The following is a 13,144-nucleotide window of genomic DNA, read 5'->3' on the forward strand; positions in this document are numbered from 1 at the left end:
GATTCAAGACAAGCATCTGCTTTTAAGATCGCCGTTTTGTTTTCTAATACACTAAATGGCAGTGTAGCCCCTCTGTGACATAAGTAACGTACATAACCGGTGATAGTCTTTCTCAGCTAAACCATATTTAACATCGCATCGAGATAATCACAATGTCAATGTTATTTGATAGTATGTAAATTAGCCTTTCACTTTATGTATTACCGCTAGTTAATAAGAAATAAATTCTATTATCTTCTATATAAGGCTTCTATGTTAATTTCGACTACGCTGTTAGGCATTAGCAGGCCTTGCCAAGTCCACAAAGGTCACCACGTGACTTAGCCCTGCGATCAATAGCTTCAGATAGTGTGACGGGCTCACTGCGAAACTATACAGCTCAACATGGCCAAATACTGTTAATTATCTAACTGAGGAAGAAAGTAAAATATGCGAGTTGTCCCGGGAACACGGACTATGTTTTGTATGCCCTCGATGGTTCCTTTGGTGGATCCGGACGCACGGTCCTTGCAGCTCCGGATCCCATATCAGGCACAGCCTGTCACAGATAGGAATGCATGCTTTTGTCAGGGTACGGCCTGGACCGAAGGCGATAGTACAGAGTGAAGGGGAGAAATAGGCGTGTTCCCCTGGTGGTCACTTGATGATGGCAGGTAGGGGTGTCCACAGTAGTTCATTGATCTCTGCCCTCTCTATCTTCCTCCGTCTCGACTCCTTACTTATAGCCAGCCGAGGTTCTCTGTTGGATTCTGGATGTTTGCTTCCGCATGTCTGTGTTCCTCCGACTTCGGCCAATATCTTGGATAGCGGCTCCTTATCTGCAACCAAGCGATTCCCTATCCGCTGCAAACGGCTTCAACAGCTCTCATTCGCCACAAGCGGCTCTCTAACCGCCACAAACGGCCTCCCGGCTCCTCATTCGCCACAAACGACTTCCTTCCTGGTGGAAGCCGGCCCGCCTCGGATGACACTTGTGGCTCTGACAGCTTTTTACAACACAATAATCACTCGCCACAGCGTGCAACATACGCTAACTTGATCAGCTCACGAATATACGCCTCGTTAATAGTATATTTCTTCAACTTAGAGAAAGATCCTAACTTTACAGATTTTATTCTCAAGATCCTTCTCTATAATCTTCTTAAAAGATTAACTTCCAGTAAATAACTAGTCTATATAGACCGAACTATCTAGTAATTCGAGTATTTAAAGAGTAGCTACCCGTAACTAAGTATCCTGTATAGACTGAAATATCTAGTAATTGTAGTACTTTATACTCGAACCGGGGCCTATCCTGTCACGCCGTGCTAGGGGTTGCAATCCTTGCCACTACGCCACCGTACCAGATGTCTTCACCAAAAGAGACCAATACCAAAGTCCCTGACTTTGATATCTGCAACCACTTATCAATTTGTTCAGACCAGTATAGGTCAATCACGTGACTGGCTGCTGCATACACGTAGAGACCTGGCAACGGCGACGGGGAAACCAGTAGTCAGCGGGACTATCACAAGGTGGCTACTCAGGACTGGCCGGATAGCGCTTAGGCCCGGATAATATCGATCTTCTCAGGGGGACTTTGTTAGTAGGGTGAGAACTAACATAGTATTGTGGTGGACGTAACGCAGTCGCTAATAGAGCGAACCTACGTAGCAGCGTATGTATTTAGTCCAGCCATTAGGGCACGGTTTGACATACGGGAGCACTTGTAGAGGTACCGGGGGCTTCGAGCCTACGGCGTATTTAATAATAATAATAATAATAGATAGAAAGTGATATGATTCTAGCGTGTTAGGCGCTTTAATCGTAACCCGAATGAAGTATCCGACGCGCTACCTAACTCTATAATATCCCTTGTATAACTCTGGCTAACCGGAATAGTACCTCGACGCGATACTCGATAATCTAGTTATAAGCTTACAGAATTAGAAGAGTTAGCTGTCGTACGATATATATTAAACCTAGATTCGCGATTATTTCCTCCCTGGCTCCGTGGTATTGAAACTATAGCTAACTAACTACTCCGCGACTATAGCGCTAGAAAAGTCGGCGTTAACTAGGCCTCGAACTTCTTACGCCGAACCCTAGACCTTCGGACGCGTTTTAATCGAAGAATCGACTACAAGAGAGCCTACTACGAAGACCTTAACGCGTATCGCGCGTAGTTTATGCTCGTACGAAATAGAATTACGAAGTATAGAGATAAAGACCCTAAATAACCTAACCGAGGCGTAATCCTTGTCTATATACGTTGAAACAAGAATCTATAGTATTATAATAGCTCCCTAACGATACTTTTTACGGCTGTTATGTACCGATTAGTTTATTTAAGGGTGTTTGAAAGGCTAATTAAGAGCTAAACCGTCGTCAAGGACCACAAACGATAGCTATAAGATAGAGGATCTCTTAGTTTATAAGAGGCTTAGGATCTTTAGTCTTAATAGAATATCTTTAATACGCCGGATATACCATTCTTAACTAGATTGATTCCCAACTATAACAGAGATTCCGGCCTTTATATAAGTACGGTAATCGGTAAACTTTTTTTTTAAAAGCGTTTAGTAGCCCTCCTAATAATGTACTAGCCTGGATTTGAGGGATAATTTTAGCATTGATAAGGGTGGGACGCTGGTGCAATGTGAAAGAAAGCTGCCTGCGTGCAAAGCAGCGAAAGCTTAAGAAACAACAAGCCAACAGACTGGATCCAAGCGCGTGCCTTACCTACGGCCAACTATCGGGCCAACGCCCAGGAGATTGGCGGCGGCTGCTAGTCGTCGCTAGACAAGCTTTGGCTCCCGCTGGCGACTGCGGCAGGCCAAGCGCTCGCATTCCCGAGCGTAGATATTTTTGAGTTGGTGGGCTGGGTCCTCCAAGTTAGGCTAGCCACTCTGAGATGAGGAAACGTGCACCGTAGGAAAATAGGGAGACGCCGAAATTGAAATCTTAGCTGGAGACAGTCCAAGCAGTCGTATACCGTGCATTACTTCCCCCAGGTTGCTTCCTGTGAGATGTGAACTATTTCAAAGACTACCGCCTGTGCCGGATATCTAGGCACGTCTCAAGCAAGCAAATATCACGAAAACCGGAAGTCGGAAAGATTTGGAGAGACAGGAATTTGTGCCGTGGCTTACTCGCATGCACGATTCGGAGTAAAATGCAGCCCCCTTCATGCGTGTTGAAGTCAGAAAGTCGGGTGGCACAGCTGTGTAACACCTCCGATTTCTGCCAGATATGAAGTGTTGCTAGAATAATTGAATATTCCTCACATACTTCGCGATGTAATTGCGTTTTTGGAATTCGCTAGGGGTTTTCAAGGATGTAATTTGTCGTTGCTCCTACTACCTTTGAACGTCCAGAATACTCAGATTGTGTACACAACTCCTAGCTTCAAGTTGAGAAACTGATGAAACTTGAATACAGGCATCAACAGGATTCACATCGATGAACCTTGCCAAACCCCGGAGAGTCTGGAACTATCGACTTGGAAATGCAAGACGAAAATAGAGCAGAGCACCAAGGCCGAGTTACAAAGTACTGCCTGTAACTCGGGGTAATGACGTCGAGTTGACCCTCTGGGTGGCAGATATTTGTTGCACAGATGTTTGCACCCGGAAATTCGTCTGATATCATGGTCTCTCTCACAAGTCCGCCCCTCAATTGCAGCCCTGTGATACGGTTGGTGTTTGTCAATCGGGGGCCTCATCGGCCCTACCTCCGCATCCCGTCCCGATACGGTGCCCTTCTAGCGCGGCGATGATGCCCAATTCGAATGGCCGCTCTGATGTTTATGCATCGTAACCTCAGCTCCATCGCGGGGCAAAGAGTCCGTGCAGTGTGATAGTGACAGGCTGTTATTTTCGTCTTCAAAGTCGGCATTGCAGCTCTCAATTGCATCTGTCTGTCGTGTTGTACGCGTCTAATGTGTGGGCTGCGTGGGGGTGAACAGTCCAGGGTTCAAGCATATCTTTTTGCATCACCGTAACATTGGATTACTCGGTTATCGCGCATGTTCTTCGGCTCCATTATTCAAGATTGCATGCCTGATCAGGCAATCCAGCAGCTACTCTCAATTACAGCTCTACCTGGGACACAGTAGCAACAAGTATTAACGTCATTGATCTGGGCGATTATAAAAGACGCGTTAAGCGGGGTAACACTGACAGGTGATGGATTTCATTATACCCAATGAAAAGCCCCTGTACGAAAATAGGCTCCATGATATTGATAATAGTGAGATGCAGGCTTCTCCACAACCTGAGGGCCACTTACCTACACGAGCACAAGCGCATCAACTACGACCTGTAGCGGTATGTTGCCAGCCACCGGGGTGTTTCTTTTCAACAGTATGGTGGAATAGGTGAACTTCGTCTCAGCGATATGCCTGTTTCGGTTGAGATTCGCCACTGCAATGCCACTCAAGGCAAAATTCAGCTGGAACCAGCCAGCCAGCAACATGCAATCCGTATCTATTTCAAGTTCCAGGACAAGGACATTCTTCAGCATGATCTGTGATAATATGCGCCTGTCCTTGAACACCACTCCAGCCAGTCGCTATCTGCATGTGAAGCCGACACTTTGCGCTGTGCGCAACACCTTTCGTAGGGCCTTACTGGCATGCGGAAGTCTCGCCAAGGAGCCCTGTCAGCTCAAGGGCGGCCTAACGTAGGGTAAACCCTGCAGCCTGTTAACCTGTCATGGTCCATCCTGCCCACTTGAGCTTTGCCAACCAGTGGAAAGAATCGTCCCACGTGAGCAAAACCCAATAAGAACAGTGATCGACGAGAGATCTGGAAAGAGAAATTGATCATAGATACATGGGTACGACGAGACTCAGATCGTGCGGCGATGCGAGTCTTCTCGCGCTCGACCAAAATGAGTTGATGTCGGTGGAGGATCGTGATGAGATGGATGCGATCGTGCAAGCTAACAGACGGCACGACTGCAACGTCCTGCACGGAGAAAATGGGGTGGTGTTGATAAGTGTGTTGGTGTTGTGCGACCAAAAATTTCCGCAACCACATCCCGAAATCGCTTGGAGCTTGCAGATGCTGAAAAAAGCCTTGTACGCAGAATGATTTGGTGTCAAAATGGGACCGAAGGAGGCTTGCCACCCTACTTGACGATGTCTGAATGCAAAGCGGTAAACGTAATCCTCAGTGAGTGGTTCGCTAACCTGGGTTTTAGGGTGGGATTCAGAGCAACGCGATGTCGTTCCTCACTGGTTGGTCATCAAATGTGGTCGTATTTAGCTCGGAAGAGGACGAAGACCTGCCACTTAAGGAGACCATTGAGAAATTCCAATGACGTGACATCGCGGATACGACGTACCACGGTAGCAATCAATGAATCCCCACCACACAACTGAAAACCCTCTGCCATCAAGTACGAAGAAAAGAGGAAAAGGAGTGTCGGCAAGTGGAAGCGTCTCCTAAGAATTGAACCTAAATAAACTTGAAAATGGCCAAATAAAGCTCAAGTGCAAAGAGCCTGGGTGACACCAGTTGGGCGGGGCGCATGGCGAGATATCGTTACCCGTATGATTTGACAATTCATTGGAGCAAATGGCCGACGATCCGCCGCCTGCGAGATTGATGACTGCTCCGAAGATCAGGAACTGAAAGGCAAGTCGTTATTGAAAATAATGCTGCAACGACCCGTGACGAGCAATTGTCCAATTGGCCGGCAGTGTGATAAGCGTTCAAAATTTAGCCTTCTCAGCCTCATGAATTCGACGATGTTGTACATCGAATGGCCGTTGCTCGTATTTGGTTCCCTGGTTTGCGTTATTCGGCCTCAAACCTCTGATCAACTATGTAACTAAGTATTGACCGTTCAAGTGCGGGGGAAGTCGAGTAGACGGAACTCAAGCTTTAGCTCCCTCGCTGCGATTCATGGTGAGCGATCCGGATTCCCCTGCGTCTAACGTCGTGTAAAAGCCTCGAAAGTTGTGTGATCAACGAACTTCCAATCAAACGCTCGAGAGTCAAGTTCGCGGCGTGTTGATGATCATTGAACGACGAACGGCAGAACTCCTGCAATTACCCTTCGATCGGAACACAGACCAGGGCGTTACTCGTGCTCAACAACCGAAATTCCGTCGAGCAGCCTAAGAGAACGTCACTTCGTCTGGTGCTATTGATGGTCGAGACAAAAGATGTCATCCATCCTATCTTCTACCGTGCACAGCACTCGAGCACGCGAGAGACAGGAGCCTCAATCGCTAGGTCCAGTCTGCCATTTGGATTTGCATAGGGCATATCATCGCAATGATGGGAGTCGATTGTTACACCTCTGTCCCGACTTGAACTCCAAGCTTTCGGTCGTGACCAAGCACATGCAGCACCTTGTTTGTTGCTTGGTTGCCCTGTGGCTTGTCTACGATCAGTTGAAATCATTGATTGATGAAAAGCCTGCCGGATCAACAAGATCATGCTCCGTACGTCTTCCCAGAATCGGCGAACTGCTCCACGCCTTGCACGCTAGGCGGGTACCCAAGAGGAAGATCACAAAGAAGCTCAATTCAAGCGGCAAAAAGCAATCCGAGTAGATTGGGTTTCCTGGACCAAATCAACAGGAACACCCCTCCCCCCATGTCCAAGTCGGGTCGCGCTTTCCCCTGCCGCAAACCCCTGCAGTTATTGACTGGGGATAGCCCCTGTCAGATGTGGGGCGTGTAGGTTGCCCCTGCTTTATTTTCTGCACCCTGCGCGAACGGTCAGGGTCAGCCAGGTTTGTCAGTGACATTGTCGAGGCGGCGTGCATCAACCCCCGTGCCCCTCGAGGGCGTCGCAGCAGTAGGGAAGCGAGCCGAAACCCCCCTTGCAACTGTGCTAATGGCGAGCAGTGGCGGCCCTCATTGTAGCCACGGTGTGATGCTAGTGCGCTAGTGCAGCGTGGCACCGTCCCCAAACTCCACCACACCACAGTGCTGGGTATTGGCAAGTGCTGCCCCCGGCACCACCTGAGCAGATTCATCAACCACCCAGCATCATCGGCTGTGGAAGGCTATCCGGGACATGGGGTAGCAATACAGGCGATAGTGGTAGTAATAAGAATTGATTACAGGTGGGAAGTACTTCGTGTCTTCGTCGAGCCCTGGCCCTTTATTTTTTTATGTTTTCCTTTTGGTCCCTCTCCATGTCAGCGCTGTCCTCCTCTACAATACATTTTGTGGTCACAGCACAGTCCAGCATCCAGCACAGAGCAGGTCCGAGAGTCGAGCAAAAGTGTCTGAGTGTTACTCCATCTGAGGGGACTACTGTATCGTTTCTCACTTCACTTGAACCGACTCTCCTTTTGCTCCCCCACTGCCATTGCTTTTGCGTATCAATGCGTTGTCGTTGACGACGAAACACTCAACAGCAGCGACCTGTATCACACCGACTGCGATTTCACCTTGAGGGTCGACTTCTTCTACTTCAAAACCTCGACGAGCGGCGTGCGAGACTGCGTCTCGACTAGACTGGCTGGCTTCTTTTCCTGGCGTTACCTCTGGCGTCCTTCATTGAACTATTGTGCGAGTGCTGCCGATTTGGATCTCCAGTATCCCAAATCCCCGTCCATCCCATTCCATTTCGCGGTCCTCTCGAAAATCTGGAAGACAGCAGCGTTTGATCTGGATTTGACCGGGTGGATCGCTGTAGAAAGGCACGAGGTACGCACAACTTCCGATTTCCTTCTCGCGCATCGTGGTGGTACAAGATCAGAATCATCCCTCTTTTGGTATCTGGCGGGTTTGGGGTCTTGTCATAAGACTCGAGCCCGAAACTCTGCGTCAAGGACATACCCTGACACCCGCCAAGCACACCAAACCTAGAGAACCATGACATTTCTAATTTAGCCCTTCGCTCTTCACCTTGTCAACATTTACCTGCTTGCTCATTCCCTTGATTCCATGATCCCTTCGTCCTATCCACCGTTGACTGACACATCAACAGACCACCGCCTTGAATCAGTTTCACTCTGCGCTTCAGTCTAGCCATTCACCTGCGACCACTTACTTGCCCACCTAACCTCAGAGCCCACTTCAGTTTCCGCACGGCGAAACCGATTCAGACTTGGTTGCAGAATAGGTTGCTAGTTAGCTCGGAGCGACCTGGATCAGGCACGGGAATTATCTAGGACTTGACGTGACTGCATCATTACCCATGGTTCGCAACGCTCGAGCTCCGTCGCATTCATAATGCTCGAAAGTCAATCGATGAGGTCGAGTTTGCAGGTGGCCCCCCTCACAATCCAGAAAGGGCGGCCTAGCTCTCCCTCCAACGGCTCCGAAGCCCACGATGATAGTTGGCAAAACGGGAGCATATCGACGAATCCATACTCAATCTCACATATGACGCCTCCAACGACCCCAAATGGGTCACAAGAAGACCTCATTGCTCTCTCGAATGTGCAACGTCCCGTCTTCCACAACTTCCTGCGAGCCTTCTATCCCTTTCATCCCAATTATGCCATGGGTGATTCGACTGTCACTCTACCACTCAGCGAAGGTGACGTCGTCTTAGTGCATTCAATACACACCAATGGGTGGGCAGATGGCACTCTGCTGGTCTCCGGGGCCCGAGGATGGCTGCCGACAAACTATTGCGAGGCCTACGACCCGGACGAGATGAGGAATTTACTCAAGGCACTTCTGAACTTTTGGGACTTATTGAGAAGTACTTCCACGAACGATCGAGATATCTTTGGTAACCAGGAGTTCATGAAGGGTATCATTGCTGGCGTTCGCTTTCTCTTGGTGGGTCCAAGACTTGAGCACTCGATCATACAGAACAGAATGGACTGACTTTCACTCAGGAACGCACACATTGCTTGACCAGGGAATCCCCTACGATTCAGCGCAATGAAAGTCTTAGGCGTGGCCGTAAATCCCTACTCTCTGAACTATCGGCGCTTGTCAAGACGGCCAAGCGATTACAGGAGACTCTGAGGGGCTTTCCTCGACGTGAAGAAGATGTCAACGATACAATCGACGAGATGATACTGAAGGCCTTCAAGATCATTGTCAAGGGGGTGCGATTTTTGGATCTGTTGGAGGAGGATAGACGACAAAGAGCACCGCCAGCCGTGACGGTCATGGCAACGGTCGTGGAAGAGTCGTACATCCCGCCAACGCCGCCAGCCGAGTCAAATGGCGTTGAGCAGGGCCAGGGTGATCGCGAAGATGCAGGCATCCGAGGCGCGGAAGAAGTGAGGCGTGCCGAATCCGTCGCATCTCACCATATATCAGCCGACGGAGTACAAACGAGCACGGCAGCCAACAAGCGTTTGTCATCCATTTACTCGCGTACGAACACGACCGGTCACCCCACATCTCAGCTCAGCCCCTCGCACGGCAATCGACTATCGGCCAGTATATCACACAGAGTGTCTCTCGCCGGCCCGTCGCCACTATCCCACCCCCAAAACCTTGTTTCAGAGCGTCTCAACTCTAGTCATGATACCTTTTTGTCGTACCTGGGATCATTCATCGGGCGGCTACACCTCCAGTCTCAATCGCGCGCCGACTTGGCTTTGGCAATCAAACAGTCGGCCACCTCAGGCGGAGAACTTTTTGCCGTGGTTGACACGGTTTGCAGGCATAACTCATTGGGCTCGGAATCCTTGGATCAGGCACGTGCTGCCATGTACGACCGCATTCGAGACCTGGTTTACTCGGCACGCGATATCTTGAGCAATGTAGGACCTGACGCGGATGATGTCATCATGCCACAGGACAACAGCTGTCTCCTCATGGCTGCAACTGGGTGTGTGAAGGCTGCTGGTGAATGCGTCGCGAAAACGAAGTGGGTCATCGAGCGGATTGGTGATTTCGAATTTGAGAGCGAGAATGGAAATCTTGGCATTGACCTGGCCCTCTTCGAGAAGGTGTCAGAAAGTCGACCGACAACCCCTGAACAGAAGATCGTGACAGATCCCAAACCTGCGGGACCAAGCCCAACACCGGTCAGCAAATCAATGCACCTCTCCATGGACAAGCCTCTACCTGAAGTCCCTGGGGACGACGAATTCCCAGAGCAACAGGACTCGGAACAACACTCACCACCCGCGTCACGACCTCAATCACTTGTCATTGATGATGCTACCTCCAGCATGGCATCCTCCGTATCATCCATTCGACCAATACTACCCCCGCTCCCCAAACTCACAACATCTCTACTTCTGGACGACTCTTATAGCCCTACTACGGAGGATTCCCACGACAGCGAGTACCAGAACTCGTACCGTGCAGATACGATGACGGCATCTAGTACCGGAACTAACAGCACATACCTCAGCAGAGACTCGGAATCGAGTCTCGTGTCTCAAACTTCCACTCGAGCCACTACACCAGACCATGCATTGGGACCCAAATACCAGCCATCTTTGTCGGAGCTTAGTGCGACGGGGAGCTCTGCTGGAACTGAGGAGGTGGATGATGTCGAGTCAAAGCTGCTTGAAAAGACTTTCGCGCACGAGTTGATGTTCAACAAGGAAGGCCAGGTTACTGGAGGATCGTTGCCGGCATTGGTTGAACGCCTGACCACGCACGAATCTACCCCTGACGCCGTGTTTGTGTCTGCTTTCTACCTCACGTTCAGATTGTTCTGCACGCCAACCAAATTGGCCGAGACACTCATCGATCGCTTCGATTACGTTGGTGAAGCGCCTCACGTGGCCAATCCCGTACGGTTGCGTGTATACAACGTCATGAAAGGGTGGCTAGAGTCCCACTGGCGCGAGTCTACTGACCATGAGGCCATTCCCATCATCCAGCATTTTGCCGAAGTTAAACTGAGCTCGCTACTTCCCTCTGCAGGTAAAAGGCTATTGGAGCTCGCGCATCGAGTCTCGTCGTCAGATGGGTCTCTGGTACCTCGGCTCGTCTCGTCCATGGGCAAGACGAACACTTCTATTTCTCAATACGTCCCTGCTGACACTCCGCTCCCAAATCCGATTATGTCCAAGAGCCAGCACCATTTGCTTAGCAATTGGAAAGCCGGAGGCAGCATGCCTTCTGTCCTCGACTTTGAGCCCCTCGAGGTTGCGCGGCAATTGACACTGAAGCAAATGATCATATTCTGCTCCATTCTCCCTGAGGAGTTGCTCGGATCTCAGTGGATGAAGAAGGGAGGGGCGGACTCACCTAACGTGAAGGCCATGTCTGGACTATCGACTGATTTGTCGAATCTCGTTGCCGACACGATTCTACAGTACCCCGAGGTTAAGAAGCGTGCCGCCGTGATCAAGCAGTGGATCAAGGTTGCATACCAATGCTTGGAACTGAACAACTACGACGGTCTCATGGCCATCATCTGTAGCCTGAACAGCTCCATCATCAGCCGCCTCAGGAAGACATGGGACATCGTTAGCCCGAGGCGGAAGGAGATGCTGAAGTCACTACAAGCCATTGTCGAACCGTCCCAGAACAACAAGGTGCTCCGTGCGCGTCTGCAAGGCCACGTGCCACCATGTCTGCCTTTCTTGGGCATGTTCTTGACGGATCTGACTTTCGTCGACATTGGAAACCCCGCAACAAAACAGCTACCGGGGGCTAGCTCCGAGGATCACGGCTTGACGGTGGTCAACTTTGATAAGCACAGTCGTACAGCCAAAATCATTGGGGAGCTTCAGCGGTTCCAGATTCGATATCGGCTTACCGAGGTTCCGGAACTTCAGGAGTGGATGCAGGCTCAGATAGTACGCCTCAAGGAGTCGGACCAAGGAAACGTACAAGTCAGCTACTACCGCAAGAGCTTGCTTCTCGAGCCTCGGGAACAAGCCCTGCGTACTGCGGTCGAACCTACCACGGTAAATAACCACAACAACCAGAAGGCGGACTTGTTTGGTTGGATGTCAAGGGATCGAGGCCACGGCAATACCGTCGTGCCCTTATAGAACCCCACAGATACCGTCGTCACACACGCAAACCCTCAACACCCGAAATGAAGACACCACGGCAATAATTCTACATTCGAACCTACCATTTTTTTTATTCTTTCTTCACGATTAGTGCATACCGCGTCATTTACCACCATCTATTGATACCCCATCGTTTTTGCTTTAGTTATGTTAGTAATGAGCATCGTGGAACAAGGACCTACGGCCGGACAACTGTCACCACGTTTTAAAATTACCCTTGATATCCTGGATGACCGGCGTTTACTGGGAGGAAAGGGTTACTCTACTGTATCATGGCATACTTTGCTTCGATATGGATTCATCACAACTCGGGACCAAGCGTCGATGAGAGGCACGCGTGTTTTTGGTTTTCACGATAACGTTTATTTGGCTTTCGAGAAATTGCAGCGGAGCCTTTTATGATGTTCGCGTCAGGGGTGATCTGATGTGGTGTACATGGGAAGCGCCGGGGCCTACTGGTCCTTCTGGGTACATGTTCGATCCTCGAGCAGACATTGGGTCTGCTCTATTGTATATTTGGTGCTTTTGGTGGGCCGCCAACTGGATGATGAGGCGAGTCCTGGGGGCTGGAATAGGATCAAGAGGAGAATAGTCGAGTGAAATAAATTCCCAAGAAGCCAAGAGGATCCAGCAGATTCGCTGTCGGGCTCAAGCCAGATCCAGGGACGGCACTGGATTGGGATATTCATATACAAGCTTAGACAATCACATTGACCCTTGCTTAACGTTCATGTTCTCTCCTTTGGCCAATTGGCCTTGGCCGTTGTGTATATGTGATGCATTTAGCGCGTCAGATTGCTGCGCGGCTGGACTTGAAAGTCGATACACAGCATCCTGCCATGTAATCTTCACTACCACGATTCTGAGCTGATGGCCACGACGGCATCCGCTTGGCTACCCAGTGTGACGTTAACAGCCCGCAGAGCGAATCCGCCGACTGATGACTGCACGTTAATTTACCAATTAGGCTGCTTCGCTTCTATTGGGAGCCGTATGATCGGGACCTGAGCCCAGGACGCAGCTGGACGGCGCAGCATGCTGTACGACTTTGTGCAGTTGATCCTATCTATATTCGATTTACAGTACACCATAAGCCAGATGAGTGCGACACCATTAATATGAGGCTATAATGGGCTGTGAAGGAAGTCGGGCATGGGAGAAGTCTGGCTCTCATCCACCCAAGATGAAGATGGCAATCCATCGGTCAGACAAAGAAGAAAGGCGGGTTCGATCTGACACA

At 49.9% G+C, this 13,144-nt stretch overlaps 1 protein-coding gene across 1 annotated transcript; it reads left to right on the forward strand.

Moving 5' to 3' along the window:
* Window positions 1-8,335: 8,335 nt before the first annotated feature.
* On the forward strand, window positions 8,336-11,880 carry BCR38DRAFT_343717 (RasGEF domain-containing protein; the record flags this gene model as incomplete). The annotated part of the gene is made up of 2 exons (XM_040856056.1): window positions 8,336-8,740; window positions 8,800-11,880. 2 exons carry the CDS (start codon window positions 8,336-8,338, stop codon window positions 11,878-11,880), a joined length of 3,486 nt encoding a protein of 1,161 aa, XP_040715729.1.
* Between the last annotated feature and the right edge of the window lie 1,264 nt (window positions 11,881-13,144).

This window comes from Pseudomassariella vexata, assembly GCF_002105095.1.
Source record: "Pseudomassariella vexata strain CBS 129021 chromosome Unknown BCR38scaffold_7, whole genome shotgun sequence".
Taxonomy (NCBI): domain Eukaryota; kingdom Fungi; phylum Ascomycota; class Sordariomycetes; order Amphisphaeriales; family Pseudomassariaceae; genus Pseudomassariella; species Pseudomassariella vexata.